Genomic DNA, 20,872 nt, shown 5'->3' on the forward strand with positions numbered 1-20,872 from the left:
ACTGCCTAGGTTTCACTGAGATTTTCATCAAATTTGGAAAAATGTTGGCCACTATTTCTTCAAATAGTTTTTCTACATCTTTCCCCCCATTACCCTACTCAGACTCCAAACACATGTACATATGTTTTTCTAGCCATTTTACCTCCATGCTTCAGCTTTAGTAGTTTCTATTTTTTGTTTTTCTTTTGTTTTTTAAAGTTCACTGATTGTCTTCTGTGGTGTTAGACCTCCAGGGAGGTTTTCATTTCACGTGTCATACTTTTCAACTGTACAATTACTGTGTGTTTGTTTTTTTTTTAATCCTCCATGTGTCTCCTCATTATAATAGCTGTCTTATAGTCCTTATTTGTCAATTGTGTCATCTCTGTCATTTTTGGATCTGTACCTGTTGACCAGTTTTTTCCCCCCTCTTCTTTTTGGATCATATTTACCTTTTTCTTTAAAGAGTATTTTGTCTTTTTAGTTTTTTTAAAAAAAAACTTTTTTTTTTAAAAAAAAGTTTTTTTTTAGAAAACTAAACTTTTTTAGAGTTAGTTTTCTAGTTATTTACTCTAGAGAGCAATTCTAGTATCAGTTACTTAATAATGACTAGAAGGAGAAGTCCATGATAATTTTTTTTTAAAATAATGCAAGCCTTTGCATGACATTCCAAATTTATTGAACTATACTGATGCCAGGTTATGCAGAATTGTACTATGTTATATAAGGCTTTTAGTTTACATTAGACCACCTTAAAGTAGTTATGGCTCCCTGGTAGGTGTGCACAATATTTATACCCAAAGCAATTCCATAACAATGGTTTCTGTAACTTAGGCCTTGAGATTAAAAATTCTGAGCAATAGAATTACTTATAATGTGCACATCCATGGGACTTGCCCATCATTTAACATTCCAATCTAAATTCTACATGTGTGAAACAATCACTTACATACAAGGTACTAAACTTATATGTTTGGTATTGCAGATATGCTTAAGCATGAGTAAGCATGGGATTTACAGTGAAAATCTACAGCTAATGGAGCCTGAAAGTGATTTATCAAGATTGCTCAATTATTAAAAGAATTTTTACAAAACTTTATAAAATAAGTTTGAGATTTGTTACACTTGTTGATCTTGTTTAGCCAAATAGATGCCTGTATTTATTCATATTATTCTTCTGTTGCCTAAGATCTGTAATCCATAAACAGTTCAAGATATTCCTTTTATTAAATTGATATAGTTAGATTTTACCATGATATAGGTAGATTTTATTTAAATCATGTTTTTTTTAAGTTGTCAAGAAAAGTCCACCTTTTTTGTTTAACTTTTAACTACAGCCTTGTGATCTTATAAAATCTAAATATATTCCACATGACTCCAAAGAATTCAGGTTTTATATTATGGTATAGCCAATGGAGTTTAAGAAAGTGATTTTTAAAAATTATTATTACTTTTAAAATAAATTTATTTATTTAATTTTGGCTGTGTTGGGTCTTTGTTGCTGCACGTGGCTTTCTCTAGTTGTGGCGAGCAGGGGCTACTCTTTGTTGCGATGGGAGTGCTTTTCATCGTGGTGGCTTCTCTTGTTGTGGAGCACAGGCTCTAGGCACGCGGACTTCAGTAGTTGTGGCTTGTGGGCTCTAGAGCACAGGCTCAGTAGTTGTGACGCTTGGGCTTAGTTGCTCCACGGCACGTGGGATCTTCCCGGACCAGGGATCCAACCCATGTCCCCTGCATTGGCAGGCGGATTCTTAACCACTGTGCCACAGGGAAGTCCCTTTAAATTATTTTTTAGAAACCTTTTCTTGTTCCTGCTCTTAATATTAGGTAGACCATTTTAGGGAGTCAACTACACGTGCATTGAATCCCATATTTACTATTGGCAGACTGTAACTCTGAGAAGTCTGTTTACCTCAGTGAACCTTAGGTTTCTCTTAAGTGTGAAATGGGGTAATAGAGTATCTGTAAAGTTTAAACGAGAAAAGAAAATTAATATACCTAGCACAGAGCTCTTAATACTGGTTACTCGGTAAACATTTCTTCTTTTTGTTCTCCCACTTCCCTCACTGATGTACCTTTTAAAAGGAGAACTTATGTATGCTGTCTTTACTTGCTCATTTCAGATTATAGTCTGCTTGCTCTTCTCACGACTAACCTCACCAAGGTCAGAAAGGAAGTCTTCATGGCCAGCATCAGTGAACACCTTTTGGGCTTTGTTTTACCTGGGCTCGTTGTGTCAGATACCCACCTCTCAGTCCTTTAAATAAATGTTCACTTTCCTTGTCCTCCATGGTATCATCATCTGTAGGACCTGTTCCAATCTCTTAGGCTTCTGTCTCAACCTTTTTAAATTTCCCTTTTTCCATATATTTGTGTCTTTTGAGTCCCCATCTTTAGCACTCTTCTTCTTCAACCTGCTTTGCCTCTTACTCTCACAACCACCTAGCGTCTGTGCATCAGGTACTACCAAAGCTGTTTTTCCATCCTCAAGCTCACTTCTAAATGATATACTTATATCCACCACTTGGTGGAGAACTCCTCCAGGTTCTTCTTGAATATCTTAAATACTGTTTTCTCCTCCAGCTCTATTCCTTCATGCTTAATAGCATCAAAATTTTTCACAACTACCAACATTAAAAGCTGAAATTGTTTGTCCTCCAACCAAGTCAATAAACAGATTCTTTCATACCATCTCCTAAAATTGGTTTGCCACTGATGAGATTTAAATATGTTTTTTAAGATTTGTCTTTCTTATGTTTGTTTAATATTTATTTATTTATTTGGCTGCGCCAGGTCTTATTTGCAGCACACAGGATCTTTAGTTGCGGCATGAGGGATCTAGTTCCCTGACCAGGGATTTAACCCTGCATTGGGAATATGGAGTCTTAACCACTGGACCACCAGGGAAGTCCCAAGATTTAAATTATGTTCTAGCTCTGCTTCTGATTAGTTCTGACCTCTGAAAAGTTGTTCTTTCTGGGCTTCAGTTTTTCTCATCTCTAAAAATGTTTAGACTAGATTAGAGGTCAGCAACTAGGGCCCAGGGACCAAATTAAGTCTGCTGCCTATTTATTTATGGCTGCTTTGTGCTACAGTAGTAGAGCTGACTAGTGACAGAGGCTGTATGGCCCACAAAGCCAAGGTATTTACTCTCTGGCCCTTTAAAAAAAGTTTGCTAATCCCTGGACTAGTGGATCTCCCATCTACTTTTCATCTCTGTTAGCCAGCCTGGGGAGAATGTGCTTTCAAGATTTAAAAGTGAGAAGAAAAAGAATAGAAAAATTATTATAGTAGTTGAATATTTGGCAAGAGAAATTAAACATAGAACAGACTGTGACATTGGAATTTCGCTTTCCCCATCTAATGGCCTTAGTGATTCAAGGTCATGTGGCAGTAACAAAGGAGTAAGGAGAGCTCTATTGCCACTTTGTGGTAACATGCTAGTTCATTTGCTTAATTGCTTTTAAATAATTGATAGTGAATATGTCAATGATTGCATTTACTAGTTAGTAATTAAGTTTCTTAAAAGTCACAAATATCCACATTTTGAAGGTAAAGAACACAGTTAAACTGACCACTAATCAGAAGTGTAATTAAGAATCTTTTTTATATCATAACTATTCATCAAAGCAGGTTATTTCCCATTGTGATAAAAGATTTTTTTCCACATCCATGCACCTGGTGTATATCGAAGGAGAATTCTAGGTATGTAAAAAATGCTTAGATGAAAATGCCAGAAATATTGAACCTTAGTTAATTATATGTATGCTGACATGTACTAGTGTCTGCAACTGACTTTCAAATGTATCAAAAAATAAGGTGGATCGATATATGGATTGAGGGGTGGAAATGTGATGAAACAAATATAGTAAAATATTAATCATAGAATCGAGGTGGTATAGACGAGGGCATTTTCACTATTTAAGAAAAGGTGCAACTTTCTCATGTTTGAAATTTTTCATGTATAAAATTTTGGATAAATGTTTAGATCTAAGTGGCTGTGAGACACTAATCCCTGGACTAGTGGATTTAGGGAGAATATGAAAGTGACTATACATATGCACACATATAGTATATCTTCTTGCTTTCACATAAAATAAATTACTAAAATTTGTATGTTAAGCAAACCTTTTGTACATGTCATAAGTTTCTCAGCTGTTTCAGTGTATATTTCACAGATTTTCTTCCCTTGGGAATATTCATAGGCTATAATAAAAAACATAAGAATTGAAACTTCAAGGAACATCCTGCCTTTTAATTATACAGTGTGTAAATATGGGACAGTCAGCCAAATGGCTGATAAGTTCATGTGATCTGTGTTCATACAGTAAAAAAATGTATTTACTAGTGGGTAGCATACAACGCTCATTTCTTTTGGCATTCTTACCAGCTTGTAGGGAGTTAGGACCGTGCCTTGTGTTAACAAAGTATTGAATAAATACAGGGAGACTGCGCAAAAAATACTCACTGATTTGAGAGTGGGCATTTCTTAAGTGTCATTTTGTTTATTGTGAAATGTATCATAATGCAAAAATATATTAAGTTTAAAGCATAATAATAAAGTGGATATCCATGTAAGTACCACTCATATTAAGAATTAGAATTAGAAGAACTACTTAATGCCCATCCCACTCACAGTCCCTCCTCCTACATCCTTTCTAGTAAGCTAAATAATCTATACTTGATTTTTCTAATGAATATTCCCATGCTTTTGATTTAGTTTTACTATGTAAACTAAAATATAGTTTAGTGTTACCTGTTTTTAAACTTTATATAAGGCAGTTATACTATATGTATTCATTATTGAGTGAAAACTCACCACTGCATGAGATTCATCCATGAGGTATGTGTAGCTCTAGTTCATTTATTGTCATTGCTAGTTAGTATATCATCGTATGACTATACCACAATTTATTTATTCTACTTTTGGATTTTTGTTTTTGCCTGCAATATTATATTATTACAGATTACATATATATCTTACAGACTACATATACATATATTACAGACTATATATATATGTGTATATATATATATAAAGAGATTCTCTAGGTTAGAGTATATGCCTTAAAGTGGAATTAGTGGGTTGTAAAATCATTAAAGGTATGCATTTCATTTTTTTAAAATTATTTATTTATTTGACTGCATTGGGTCTTAGTTGTGGCACACGGGATCTTCGTTGTGGCATGTGGGATCTTTTGTTGTGGCACGTGGGCTTCTCTCTAGTTGTGGCACTTGGGCTCCGGAGTGCATGAGCTCTGCAGCAGTTTGTGGCACGTGGGCTTAGTTGCCCCGTGGCATGTGGGATCCTAGTTCCCTGACCAGGGATTGAACCTGCATCCCCTCCATTGGGAGGTGGATTCTTTACCACTGGACCACAAGGGGAGTCCCTGAAGGTATGCATTTTAAATACTCATGTTTTTTCAAGTCATTGCTGTTGTTTTTCTTTAGAACTTAAAAAATCCAGTGGAGTTGCATTTAGGAAGTAGAATTATCGATAAGTTCACTCTCCCTTCTTTTTCACTCTTTTCCCTTTTTCCCAGTACATGTTATACATGTACACCCTTCATCAAGGGTCTAATTTAGAATATAAGTGCTTGCTTTATTATTTAAAAATAAAAACTTTTATTTTTCATATTTTAAGTATGGATAGCTCCTGACTTTTAAATATCTGATAGTTACAACTACAAAGATCAGAGATTTCCCTTCTCAATACACCTTGCTTCTCTCTGTAAAGCTGGAATTCTACTACAAGAAGGAAAGGAAGTTTATAAATATTTATCACCTCTAAAAATGTCCTAGGACCTCTTTGTAATATTTGCCTCCAGCTCCTCATAACCATGGATCTTCTTTCTGTCACTGTAGGCAGAAAATGTTCTAGAATTCCATATGAATTAAATTATACAGTAGGTACTTTTTTCATCTGCTTTTGCTCAGTATAATTATTCATCCATGTTTTTATTCTTATTATTATTACTGAGTAGTATTGCATTGTATTAATATAACACTATTTGTTCATTCACCATGTTGTGGACATTTGAGTTATTTCCACTTTCTGGCAGTGGCAAGAAAGCTGCTATGCACATTAGTGTACAAGTCTTTGTATGGACATATGCTTTTAATTATCTTGGGTAACTACCTAGGAGAGGGAATGATGAGTATAACTTTTTTACAATTCCACCAGCACTGGATGAGAGTTTCACTTGCTCTACATTCTCAACAAGACTTTGTATACGTAGTCCTTTTAATTTTAGCCGCCTTAGTAGGTAGTATCTTGTAGTTTTGATTAGCATTTCCCTAATGATCAGTGATATTGAGCGTCGTTTAATGTGCTTATTTGCCATCTCTGTGTCTTCTGTGAAGTATCTGGTCATATCTTTTGCCCATTTTTATTGTGTTGTCTTTCTGTTTTTGAATTATAAGAGTCCTTGTGTATTCGAGATACAAGTCCTTTGAAATATGTTTTGCAAATGTTTTCTCTCAGTCTAGCTTACCTTTTGTTTTCTTAAGAGTGTCTTTTGAAGAATAAAACTTTTAAAATTTTGATTAAGTTCTGCAAGTTTTAATGAAGTCTACAGAAGTAGAAACAACAACAAAAACCTGAAATTCTTACTTTGCCGTGATTATTCGCCACAAATCAAGTACTTATCATTACATTCTACTCCTCCTGCACAACTATCCTTGAATTGTAAATGGCTTAACATTTTATTTTAACAAACTTGTTTTATATCAGGCCCTAGAGTTATAAAGATGGGCAATAAATGTCATCTTTCTTCAAAGTACTCATTTTAGTATTTAGTGTTTCTTCCCATCATCTACTTTGTGCACTCAGGTCCATATACTTTCCTTTGTCTGGTGCCTAATACAGCTCTGGAGGCAATGAAGTACTTGATATATTTTCATCTTGTATTATAGTTATACTTTTTTCCACACACAAATAAGTAAGTTTATCATAGCAGGAAATCTCTTGTTCTTTGTATCCTTCATATACCATAGTGTAGTTCCTAGTACACAGAGACACTCACTTAATATTCAGTGATTGAATGGAATCATTGATGACCATGTTTGACTAAGATCCTCCTAAATATCAACAGTTTATTAATAATAAAACCTTTGGCTTACTTTACTAAATGAATAAAAGATACTCTCATTTCAGATGCCATCATTGCAATAGATTGTTTTTCTAGACAGAACAAGGATTTTTACTTGAATATTTTTGAGTGATCTTTCTTTTACAAGCCTGATTTAACATTACTATTATCATAAATGTCCGTATACGGTAGTCTAGCATGGGTTCTGTAGTCAGTTAGAAATTAAAGTCTTTTTATAAAGTCTGCTCTATTTAATGAGCTGTGTATTTTATAACTTTGGGATTCCTTTTTCCAGTAAAACCAGTACATTAAGACATAAAGACTGTATTTGTAAGTACATAGAAAAATACGGCAATAACTTGCTTTCTTTATCTAGGTCCTGGGGACACCAACAAGGGAGCAAATTAGAGAAATGAACCCAAACTACACAGAATTCAAATTCCCTCAAATTAAGGCACATCCTTGGACTAAGGTGAGTCAAAAGAGTTTTTTAAAAAGCACATTAACCAGTAGTTAACTAGAAGTTGGATTTCTCTTTGTTCTTAAAGTAAACTATTTCGAGACTAGATGGCTGCCAGAGTACAAAGTACAATAGCACTTCTGCACGTAAAGATAATTAGATAGCTGTACTTCAGTGTTTCATTGACCATATAGTTTCATTCCCCACTGACTTCCTATAGAAAGTTTTCAGCCTGGGTTTTTATTTGTAGGATCAGGACAATACATATACATAGCATTCAAATAAAGAATTTCATTAGGAGCAGGATCTTATATATAAATTTTGACTACTTAAAATTCAGAAGTAATTTCTTTACATAGTTAGAAGTGTTTATTATTAGTTCAGTATCATATAGCATATGAAAATATACATTTTATATATTTTTATTTTTTTAACTGTTAATATATAGACCATATTATAGATGATATTTTGTGTTCTTTTGTTTACTTTCCTATTGGTGTTTTGGGAGCAGGAATAAAATGAAGATTTGATCATACTAGTAGTATACATTGAAAGCAATTAATATGTCAACAGCGTGTCACTAGCCATTGGAAAAGCCTAACCGCAACAATTAGACGGAGCCAATTCTAAGAGCCATAAGTACTAATTTATGAGAAGACTTTATTTTTTGCTTTGATACTTAATTGAGATGATTCTAGAGAGATTTTATTACGAAGTTGTTTTCATGTCAGTTTGATTTGTGAGATTGTATGCAGAGGGAAAAGAAAAAAATCTCAACAGGGTTTATAGCTAGAGTGAATCTCTCATTTTATAGATTCTGAAACTCTGGCTAAACATGTCAAATGACTTATCAAAGATTCCATAGGTGGCTGTGACAAAGCCAGGATTAAGCTTCTTCTCGTGTGTGTGTGTGTGTGTGTGTGTGTGTGTGTGTGTGTGTGTTTAATGCCTGGTCTTTTAAACTTCTAGTTACGTGCTATGCATGCATCGCCCTTCCCAATTTACTTACATTTCATTATATATTTTGTGGGTTGGAAGTTTTCAGCTTTTTAATATGTATTTCAAGCAGAGACTTTGTATATTTAAAAATGTATATATATAACATGTTTTGATCATGTTCATTTAATTGGTTGTAGATCTTTTATAATAAGAGGTGAAGTAATTTAGGGCTAGGTAAAATAATTTACAATTTTAGATTAAAAGTAGGTCTCTTTCTATAAGTTGTATTATGATTCAAGTTACTTTCCTTCGAGTTAATCACTATCTTCACTTCTCTTCACTTCTCTTCACCTCTCTTCACTTCAGAAAATCCTCTTATTACTAATTATTTATTATTTAGAATCAAAGACCTCAGTAATATTTTAGTGCCAGAGCTATAGGTTGTAGCTTTCACTGACTAAGATGTTGCCCTCTCCCCCACCCTCTTTTTAAGTTTACAATAAACACTAAATATTCTGAGGTAAATCATTCTTTGGTCTTTGTACTTCAAGTTTATTTTGAATCTGGTTCAGAAGATATTTAGTGTCTCTCACTTATTCTAAACTCAGAGAATCCTAGGTGGCCTGTTTGGATTTAGAAGCTGAGTTACAGTTTGAATCCAGCAAAGTTACTCCAAGTTAAAGTGTTTGTAACAAGTGATTTCAACCATGTTAAAGAGAAACAAAAAGCAATTAGTAGTTAGGGTAAGAAGAGTGTAGGTGATTTTATTTTCTTTGTTCTGCATTTCTATATTTCCATATTTTATTTAATAAGCATGTTATTTTTAGGAAGAAAGAAAAGTAATATTCTTTTTGGTTGAATCTAATCTAAGTATTCATCACATGTATAGAGTTTCTGACCAATATAATGTTGAAACGAGGTCATGAGATCTTATTTAGTAGTCCTTGTCCTCAATTTTTTTTTTTTTAGTCAAGACTGACACCAGTATTAGTGTGTGTCATATTCTGCATTTTTTTCCCCTGGATTATATCTCTTCAAGTATTAGCCGGGATGGTATGTGGGGAATGATTTACTATAATTACCATGCAGGCAATTGAAGATTTGTGGTGAATTTGCATGCTTTACATCTTCTTTTGCCTTTGTGGATTCCTGATGTTTCTATATCTTACACTAATGCTTTTCAAACCTGAATAATCTATACAAAGCCCTTTTACTTGTTTGTTTTATTTAGGCTTCCATTCCTGTACCATGTGTAGAGTAATAACTCAATTCTCCTACCTATTTTGTCTCTTCAAACTCTTGTGAACTCTTCATTCATATATGTAACGTAATTGGGTTCTCACTTGGTACAAATGCATTTATTATGTAATAGTACACATATATTAATTTCTTAATAGTGCACACCATTAGGTTGCTGTTATTGTGGGTGTAAACACAAAACCAAATTCAGACATAGAAATTCCATGGCACTACTCTGTCATTCAGGTGATCCAGAATATATTGATTTTTAAAAGTAGATTATAATTGGGGCTTCCCTGGTTGCGCAGTGGTTGAGAGTCCGCCTGCCAATGCATGGGACACGGGTTCGTGCCCCGGTCTGGGAAGATCCCACATGCCGCGGAGCAGCTGGGCCCGTGAGCCATGGCCACTGAGCCTGCGCGTCCGGAGCCTGTGCTCCGCAACGGGAGAGTGAACACCAACTTGAGAAATGCTCTCTTATGCTAGGCAGTCAATGGAGTTATTTTTTTAAAACATACAAAATGTTCTCTAAAGAGAAGAGCTTTTTGCCTTTGGAGGGCAGGTAAACGGGAGTCTGGAAACAAAACCTGCTTTGCCTTTATTGAGGTCTTCTGTTAAAACCCACTTTAGCCCCATTTCCTGAAGCTGTGAGCATGTAAACCCTCCTTTCCTATGTGGCAGTGTAGTACAACTATATCCCCAGATCTGGGAGCTCTTGTTCTCAAAAAATGTAGGCAGACAAAAAGATCAAGGGAGAAAATGTCTACCGTGGAAACATTGAGGTGAGGATATTAAGATGTGTAAGAAAGATAACAAACAGAAGAACAAAACAATGAAATAATCCTAGTGTGATATATAGCAGGAATCTTGAGAATTTAGAAATCCAATAAGATGGCCTTGACTATTACTTAATAGCCATAACAACCTAATTCATTGGATAAGCATTTGAGGCTTAAGTTGGAAAGGAAATATGTTCTAATGTTTTGAAACAGGGACCAATATTGAGAGTGAGGGTGGGGAGGATAAATACCTCCCCACTGGTGTATGGTGTATACTTAAAAGAATAAAAGCCAGATGGGAAGCAAAAGGAAGTGATAATAAAAGTAAATTGAAAAAAAAATAAATTGAGAATTAAACAGAGATGGTGATTGGTTGGAAGAAGAGAAGAAGCTGAAATATTCTGCATTTGGTACATGGAGATTTGGTCAAATGACAGTTCTTTTAGGTATGAAGTAATGATCTAGTTTAAGCACTTCTCCCATTCTTTGTGCTTAAAATTTTTTTTGTTTTTGTCTTTTTTGTTTTGTTTTGTTTTGGTAAGATAGCAATTAGCTGTTGTGTCTTTTCTCCAAATTCTTTTGAAAACAAAGTATGCATATAAAGGATTATTTCATTTTAGTTCAGAGTAAATGTAAAGATTGTACCTCCAGTGTAGTTCTGTGATTTGTCCTCTCTATCTCCACTGCCCTGACTTTAGTTTAGCCCATCATCGTATCATAGAATTGTTAAAACAACCTCCTACATCCTAAGTTCCCTCCTTCATATCTTTCACATCCTCATTGCTGTCAAAGTCAGCTTTCTTAAAAGCACATGTGATACTGTCACTTCTATTTAAAATTTTTCTGATTCCTCATTGCCTTTAGGAAAATTTGACATACTATACACATAAAGACAAGAGTGATCATGTGTCCCAATTTATGCTTGTCCAGTGAAATTATTAATGCCACGTTCCTTCACACTCTTCACTGTCCTAGTTTGGGTGACAGATTATCCAGTCACTCTGCTCCTAATCATTTCTGCTTTTTCTTTCCAGAAAAACAAGAGATTTAGTTCTTTGTCCTGCTCTTAACTTTTTCTGAGGCATCTAGTCCATTAAACCCAGTCTTTCCCAAGTGCTCCAACTCCTTCACCCTTAAATGCATACAGTTAAGCAATGAATTTAAAAGCTTAGTGTTTAGTTGAGGTAGATTAAGGGTTTCTGATAAGGTTACATTGTAATAGTTATATAAATTTCTTCCCAATTTTGAGTAACGTTTTGTTTAAAGTTAAAACAAGTATTCCCCTTTATCCCAGTAATAAGTAATCCTGTGAGGTCAGTTAGATAACACAGATATCTGTATTTTCTTTCAGAGTAATGAAATTCATAAATGATGTATCTAGTTAGTAGAAGGAAGTAGATTAGAATCCCAAGGGCCTTGGTCTCTTTCTGTTGACCTATTGCTGTTTAATATGTTAGCTACATATGACAGTGTTGTCCTCACTTTGAAGGGATCATGCAGTCATGCTGAATTTTTTTGGTCTAATCAAACTGTTCTCCTAATGGTCCCCCAGAGAAGCCACATTCGTTTCTACCGCTTCCTAGTGAACACTTAGAACATTCTTTTTTTCTCTGCTTACCAAGTCTTGACCTTCTGTTAAGACCTCAAATCTCACTTCTCCCGTGAAACATTTTCTAATTATCCAAATTCTACATGATTATTCCCACCACATAACTCCTGCAGTAGCTGTCAGTTCATACCATATGTATTGTAGCAGTTTCTAATTTCTCTTTTGTAATGGTAGTAATAAAATAAATATTCCCTCAAAATGTTTGTTGCTGAGTTTTTGGCATACATGAGTATGTATGCCAAAACTTAATATTAAGTATTAAGTTTACTTAATACTTGATTGTCTTTAGGGTATGTGAGGACCTTGGATCATTGGTTAAGTATCCTAGAAAGCCTTATCTACAAAAATCAATCCTTACATACTTGATTTCTTAGAACACAGTCCACATGCTGTGAAATGAATGAATACTAGTGTTTCCAGCTAGCTAATAGAGTAAGCAGAAAATTGAGGTCATTTCAGCCATCAAGGACTCAGACCAGATGAACTGCTTATTATATGTATTATTCTCTATGCTTAAAGCTAAACCAAAAAGCCCCACTATAATATTTTTTAAAAGACTTTTCTTCATAATGTTGGTTTTTATTCCCTGAGCCTTTGAGTACAAGATTTTTCACTTGGTAAACTTACCTGTTCTAACTACAGTTTCACATGTTACCAAAAATGTCTTCAGAGGGTCTTAGCGCAAAACAAAAATTGCTGTCAAACTTTTTTTTTTTGCAAGTCCACTCTACCTTTTCTGGTCTGTCTGCCTTGTTTTGCTCACATGTATTCCAGAAAGCATAAAACTGTGTTGGGGATTTCTATTGGTTCCTAAGTCTGCCACTTGTCTGTTTTGTTCTATTGCTTAGGTAATCAATTTGTATATTATTACTCAACCCCATCTGCATGCTGACCTCAACTAGTACATTATCAATTATCTCATAAATATACTACGTTCTCTACTGAATTTTCTACCTACATCACCTATTTTCCTATGTGAATAGACCTCCTCACTTTTCTGTTTATACTGGCTTTACCCCTATTTCTTTGGAAACTATTGCACATTAAAATCCAGCTACTAGTGTGGCTAGTCCATATGTGGGAAGAATAATATAAAAAAGAAAGAATGCTAAGACATAAGTTTCAAGATCACTTGTGGGGAGCAGAGGATAGGGTTGAGGGTGGATTGAAAAAGAAGGCAAAAATCTGCTTCTGACTTAATCATTTGTTCTTTAAAACACTTATCTCCTGTGTAATCAGTGCTGTGCTGGCTACCATAAAGGATGCAAAAGAACTAAAATATATAGTCCTCCTCTTTGAAGAACTTAGAGATGATATAACTGACTCAGTTGAAGCAAGTATTGAATAATACATATAACCATATACTTGATTATGTACTATTGGTATTCAAAGTTGTTTCACATACTATAGGTATTATAGGGAAGAGTTCCAGCATGGGTGGTGGAGGGAAAAAGGAAGCCTCCTTTAAGGGTGATAGAAGGGCTAGGGGGAATGAGGGTGGGTACTTTTGAAGGAGGATTTAGATCTGCTTAGGTGTCGCTTAAGTTAGGAATTGCTGTAGTTTAGGGGAATATCCCTTAAGATAAGGAGGTGTGGATGAAAAGAAAATATTATATTCTTAGGAAGATCAAGCTGACTATAGTCACCATTTTATGAACAATGAAAGATTAAATTGGATAAGTGGACATTTGGTAATTCATACTTCTATAGTATAGTACTATTTTATCAGTAAATGAGATTAGAGAGAGAAATTTCATTTCATAGTTAAATGCTGATATCAATACACATATGATATTCCTTATGTGTATTAGAGCTCAGGAAATCTCCATAAGCCTTTTAATTAGTGCAGCTGAAATGTATTGAATGCTGGCTCTGCTGTGGCTAAGGAAAGGATGTTTTTGTTTCTTATGAATTATGTACTGCACATGAGCACTTCAGTAGACTTAAGTTCTTTTCTTAATTAACTTGATTAATTAGCATAGTTAACTAGTCAACAAATCCATGGCATTGTCTCACTTTTAGTCCTGTATTTAAGGCTTACAAATTGCAAATAATTTTATATATTAGGGTTGCTCTTCAGGAATGTTCATGGTGTATCAGTTTTTAGCATTGGATGCTTGTGTATTTTGGGTATGACCAGAGAACAGTGTCGTCTGTATTGTACATTTATCACAATGAAAACTTGGGAGGAGTAGCTGTTTGAAACAGGCACAGTACTTGTTCTGCATTCTACTTAGATTAATTATCATTGCTCATAGGCATTCTTACATTGCTCTGGTTGGCTGTTTAATACAGTGGAATTGTTGAAAGCTGATGCTATGAGAATCAACCATAGGCCTTGATGTGGTATATATGACCATTTATAAATGATAATTTTAAGGGGCTTATGATTCAGTCATAACAGCTCCAGGTTGAAATTTGATTTTGATGGCAAAAGTCTATTCTAGGACATGTAAAGGAGAAAATTACCTCTGTCCTTTCTGAGTTATCCAAATACAAATTTATTTTGAATAATTCTTCTGTTAAGGACTCATTTGCATTTGTTCAGTACCACAGATAATTTATTTTGGAAAAAAATGAATTTTTTCTCTCAGTTTCTTCTATAGACTAGTATTTGTGATGAGAGTTTGTTTCAATTTAAGAAAATGAGTTGCTGCACAGGTGAGGTAGTATTTGAATCACTTAAAAGTTCATGTCAGTGTTTTGATTCTTTTCAGTTTTTCCTTTCTCTTTTGTTTTCTTTCCTTTTGTTTATTTATTTTTTGCTTTGTTCTGTTTTGTTTTATTTATTTATTTTTGGTTTTAGTTTTTACAGGGGGTGTTTTGGGCTCTTCATGGCCTTGCTGACATTCTTGGCTGGCCATATTTAGTCTGCGCACTAATTATTAGTTGGCCCAGTTGAGTCTTACTTTGTGCTCTCAGTTTTTTGAGTCTGGTTTTCTATTTTTGTCCACCTGGTTGTGTTTTAAGTTCATGAGAGATTTTTATCCTGATGGGCCGGATTTTAATCCGTGTACTAAATTTTAGTCTGCAGACTAAAAATAATCCGCGGATTATTTATTTTTGCAAAATATTTAATTCCCCCACTGGAAACTATCCTAAAAGAATGTTAAATACTCTTAGAATAGCCAAGGGAATTCACAGCTACTGGTGAGGTCTGCCATTTTTTGTTCTCAATACCTAGACATAATAGACCCTACTACCTCCCTTTTGCATAATTGGCTCCGTTGTGCCTAGGTGTTGGTGTACATTACTATGCATGTCACCTATAACTGTGACTGTCCCTTAGTTGTATTGTTCATTGTATATATTTTTGTTTAGCTTTTGGTGGGTGAATTGGGCATATTTGCAGATGGAACTGTGTTGAATTTGTAGTGCTCAAAGATATAGAATTTTTTTCAGTGAGTTTTTCCAAAAAGAAAGAATGTTCATTATTTTTCCTAAGTAATGGGTGCAAGGGTATTAGGGGGCAAAGCCCACAATAGAAAAAGTAAGTTTATACCCGCACTCCTGAGGTGATATGTCAATTTCCTGAAGAGTCCTCTAAGATAATGAGAATGTCAGTAAACATCTCTTAGCAGGGAAGTCAATCCAAAATGGAGAATAATCCGCGGTGGCCTGATCCTTCTTAGCTCACACAAATTGAAAATATCTGGCTTGAAATCTATAGTAATATAAATTAAATATATTTATTACTTTTCTCTCATCACTAATAATTTAGCAAAAAATGTTTATACTGTGTACTGAAATTCATTAATAGAGAAAATTAGCAAATTGGGAACTTGTATCTTTAAAAGCAGTCTGATATGCCCCCTCCCAAGCCATGTCAATGGACAATGAATCCAGGTCGTAGAAGACCAAACACTTTACTTTGGGAACTTTACTTCTAGATTTCATTTTGATTTTAACTTTTTTTGGTTTTGTATTTTTTTAATAAACGCACTGGCATCGGAACATAATTAACTAAAATTAAAATGTTTCTTTACTGTGCCTCACCATTGCGCAATCAAATTTTTTTTGCATACACTGTGGTGAAATAATTTTTAAAACTTGGACTTGCTACTGTGGAGACTGATGTTTAAAGTTTATAACTGTATAAACATTTTCTATGTCCCCCCCCACACCATGGATTTCTTATAACATTGGATATATTTTTCCTTGCTGGACTATTCTCTTTTGGATTGACTTCCCCTGTTTGGATTATTTCACTGCATTCTCATCTTTAGGATTCGTCAGGAACAGGACATTTCACCTCAGGAGTTCGGGTATGTACTTAATTTTTTTTTCCCAAAATTTCAGGGCAGGTCTATAAAACTAGGGGGAAAACTTTTTTTGAAAAGCTAAATAGTTATTCATTCTTGAAATGTAATAGTAAAAACAATGTAGGTAGCTGTGATTTCTGTTTTTACTCACTGTATGGTATAGGTTTTGCTTATAGTATATTTAGATTGTCAGTTTCCTGAGTGATTTATTGACATCTAAGCTGAAGTTTAGGAGTTGAGGGGTTTAAAAATTATTATTTTTACAAGAATAAATATTGACAAAGATCCACAGAACCAAAGATTCCGAGTGTTAGGCAATTTAAATGAGTAAGGAATGAAAAGCAGCAGAAACTAAAAGCCAGGGACTTCCATGGCAGTCCAGGGGTCAAGACTCTATTTCCACTGAAGTGGGGACGGGTTCGATCCCTGGTTGGGGAAGTTCTGCATGCCGCGCATTGCGGCCAAAAAAAAAAAAGAAGCCAAATCTCAATAGTTACTGATTTCCTTTTCTTTAGACACAGACATAATTCAGAAGAGCTATTTCTAGTTTGGCCCGTAATTTTTGAAAGTTGCATGCTACCACACCCAGTCTTATGGTCAGAAATCTGGACTTTGGGTACACTGGGTTTTGACCCCGCATAATTTTCTGCTTAACCTTTATCCATAGATTACTGAACCAAGACTTTTCTCATCAAGAATCTCTCAAGGGGTTTAAATTAATAATGGATACATTTTTAAAAGTCGGGTTAAGTCTTAATTTTAGGCTCTTGGAATGAATTCTTTTCTTTATTGTTTTTAACTCTTTGATACTGTGAGTTAGGATTCCCTGGCAAGAATAAGCTAATATGTGTCTTAGTACCAACATGGATGGTCACTTGTAGCCAGTAAGAAACCAGAAAGATGTGGATGACTTTTTTTTTTAATAATCAGAAATAAGCTTACAATACTGATTTATTAATAGCAATAACACAAATTTTTTTTTCATTTAAACTACACTCACTGTGTAGCTTCCCTGCATTTGAATGTTAGAAGATATTTATTTCTGCTTTTGGTGGTGGTACTTTTAATTCTACTTATGTGTTACCATATTGGTGCAGAGACATTTTTATTAGACTAGCTAGCAAAATAAATCCATATGCTGTCAAATGCAAATTGCCCTCAGAGCAATGTCAGTAGTGCTTAATATTTTTACGAAAAATTTTCTAAATATTTCCACTGATTATTTTCTTTCACACTTTGATTATGGTTCTGGCTGGGGAGCAAGAAAGGGGAAAATGACTAAGAACAGTGTAAGATCTAAACATTTCAAATAATACAGTAACTCCTTGACTGAGGCAAGTCAGATTACTCAAAAGAATAAAGATAAAGCAGTTTTTGACCTTAGAGAGAGGGTTTTCTAACAAGCCAAATAAATTAACTAAGGCCTTTAATATTCGGAAGTAAATTTCTAATATCCTACCCAAGCCAATCTCTCAATTTCCATGGAAAATATCTTTATTAATAATAAACTTTGTGTGAAAACAAAAGGAATAAAAAAAGATTTTCAGAGTAGAGTACTCTTATAAATAGTCTCTTATAACCTAAGGAGTCTGTAGTAGTAACCAGTTCTGCTTTCAGCCTAGGTGAATAGACAAATGTTACATGAGCCTTTCTCGTTAGGAAAACTTAAGCCTCCCAGGCTCCTCTGTGCCTTGTCACAATCTACATGTTCTTTCCTCACTTTTAGGTCTATTTCCCTCCATTTTTACACATCTCTTTCTCTTTATGTGTCTGTCCACCTCCACCACTGCCACTACTACACCTTCTATTTGATTCTGTGTTCTTCCTGTCAAGGGGTATATGTTTCATTTTTCTTTAATTTCAAAGGCTTTCTGTTCGTTTATTTGTTTTTCACCTTCTGCTTTTATTCTTTAACTGTCCATAATTTAGAACACAGTATATTTTTCATAGTTTCATGTATTTATTAGGAGTTTTAAGACATAGATGAGTAGAAAGCTTTCTATTCCTTTAAGCAAATTTATTTATTTGCATTTTGCTTCAGTATAGCTTTCAGTTTACTTTTTCTGTGAATTAATAGCTCTTAATGAAAAATACATTTCTCTATTCCTGATTAAAACCCTAGAATATTTATTCAAATGAGGGTAAACTGGCCGTGTTCACGACAACCGCTACCTGAGAAAACAGTTTTGGACATTTTGCGAAGTTCTGGATATTCAAGAATTTCTTCAAATAATAATAGTCTCTGCTTATTGAACAATTAATACCAAATCATTAATATTTATAGACTAAGAGTAAAACAGCTTTTCTTTTTTAAAAGATATTAATTGCCAAAATTTGAACAGCGCTGTCCATTATCCATAATCGTTCTGCTAAAAAAATCACACAAAAGAGGCAACGTTTTATCTATTGCCACAGCAGTCAAAACTTTAAAATTAATTTTGTATTCTCCTAGTTGCGCTTGCCTCCAGAACTCAGGCTTTCTTTTGTGCCTGTCACATTTTGTGTGCATGTTTGATTGTACTGCTTTATGATCAGCATATATAGATTTTTTTCCATTTCCCCTAGTTTTTTCTCTGAGCTTTTCTCATATAGTCTTTAATTAGCGGTTCACATCACTGTGGTAAATCATGTGCAGTTAACTCCTTTCATTCTAGAAGGTTCCTTTCACAAATGCAACCATGTTTTTGTACATGGTGGGAATTAACTCAGTACTCAGAGGATAATTTGCTAAGATTCTTACAAGGAAACATTAATTGTACCTTCTCTTTTTTTATACCGTAGGTCTTCCGACCTCGAACTCCACCAGAGGCGATTGCACTATGTAGCCGTCTGCTGGAGTATACCCCAACTGCCCGATTGACACCACTGGAAGCTTGTGCACATTCATTTTTTGATGAATTACGGGACCCAAATGTCAAACTACCAAATGGGCGAGACACACCTGCACTCTTCAACTTCACCACTCAAGGTAACTTCTAACACTTAATTCTTTTACCATTTCTGGGAAAATTACACATGTGTGTGAAGTGACACTCTGTTAATTAAATCTGTGTAGGATAAAAGTAAGCATATTAAGTACTTATGCAGGTAGGAAGCATCCTATCTAACCACTTATTAGGCTACCACTTGTATGGTTTTGAACAAAATAATGGCAGGCAAAAAGTTTCAAATAGGCATAGCTTCTCTAATTTTTAGCAGATTATGATAAATCTTGGCACTGGAGAAGTTATATAGAGATTTCACTGAGTGAGGTTTATCACTAGTAAGACTAATGTATAATTTAACCTTCAGCTTTGTATATAAAAGTTAGAATATTAAAATTTCTTGCTTCCCAAGGATTTATATCAAGTTTTTTTAACCTGGGAATAAATTGGTGGCTGTATTTTTGTAATTTTAGACATTATACAGATGGGGAAAACTAGAGTCCTATAAACCCCTTCTTGGAACTTAATATAACTTTATATATAACGGATGTAGAAGAGAAATTCTCATCCCTTCTGGGCTTGGCATCATTGCTGCTGAGAAAACACTGATTGGAAAACTAAGTTTGTGCATTGGTGGTTTCTAAAAAGCCCAGGGATAGTCATTTCTTCACCATTTCTATGTTCGTTTTTCATTCATTCATCAACCACACTGCCTCTGATGATATGATTTTCTTCCTAAACTGAACATTAAATGTGTACAATTCCCTATAGATAAAACAAGGAATAAATAGATTGCTTGTTTTCATTGATTAGTCAAGCTAAAAATATAGAAGGGGGATGGAGAGCTTTCTGTGATCAGGAAATAGATATATTTCCTTTATTATAAAGCCAATTTTTCCCCCATATTTAAACTTTTCTAAAATTGATTGTGGAAAAATGTGCTGCTTAAACTTTAGATTTGGAACATCTAAGTTGCTAGTAAAATAGACCTGGATGATTCAGTTGACTATAATCTTAAGCTGTCACTATTATGTAATGCTGGCAATGCTGATGTAGTCTACGTTCATCTAAGAAAAATGTTCAGGTATCCTGGGACTATTAATTTTGACTAGGGTTGATCAGAAATCACTTGGAATGTTGCTTTAAGTCCTGACTATGCCTCTCTAAGAAGAATGTTAATGAATGCCAGGTAGGGTATACAAAGGAGCAGAATTGGATATAGAGCCTGGAAAAGTGAAGACTTAAGGGACTCCTGAGAAAAATACCTCAAATAAAGACCTCAGCCCCTGGCATAAATAGAGACTAAATAAAATTATTGATGAATCAATAAAGAAGTTTTCAGCTGGTAATAATGGAACAAGCTGTTTTCAGAATATTGATCTGTATATCGGGGAAAAGCTGGATGATGTCAAATATTGTAGATAAGATGATTCTGATTTGGAAGAAGGTTAGACTGGGAGACTCTTGGCCTCTTCCAGAACAGAAATTCATTGATTCCATGTCATACAAGTTTTAGACCTCTTGAGAAAATAAATTTTATTTTTAATTCTTACTGCTTTTGTTTTAATCGAGTAATACATGTAGATGGAA

General features: G+C 34.5%; 1 protein-coding gene across 5 annotated transcripts in view; it reads left to right on the forward strand.

Moving 5' to 3' along the window:
* Window positions 1-20,872, forward strand: part of GSK3B (glycogen synthase kinase 3 beta) — a 197,278-nt gene that overhangs the window by 144,337 nt on the left and 32,069 nt on the right. For 4 of the 5 annotated variants that reach the window (XM_067738774.1, XM_067738770.1, XM_067738771.1 and 1 more), the window contains exons 8-10: window positions 7,447-7,542; window positions 16,323-16,361; window positions 19,140-19,326. In XM_067738774.1, coding sequence (XP_067594875.1) covers window positions 7,447-7,542; window positions 16,323-16,361; window positions 19,140-19,326 — 322 coding nt within the window. The remainder of the gene's footprint in view (window positions 1-7,446; window positions 7,543-16,322; window positions 16,362-19,139; window positions 19,327-20,872) is intronic. The other variant, XM_067738772.1, reaches the window with a different exon arrangement.

The sequence above is a fragment of the Pseudorca crassidens genome, chromosome 5, assembly GCF_039906515.1.
Source record: "Pseudorca crassidens isolate mPseCra1 chromosome 5, mPseCra1.hap1, whole genome shotgun sequence".
In the NCBI taxonomy this organism is placed as follows: domain Eukaryota; kingdom Metazoa; phylum Chordata; class Mammalia; order Artiodactyla; family Delphinidae; genus Pseudorca; species Pseudorca crassidens.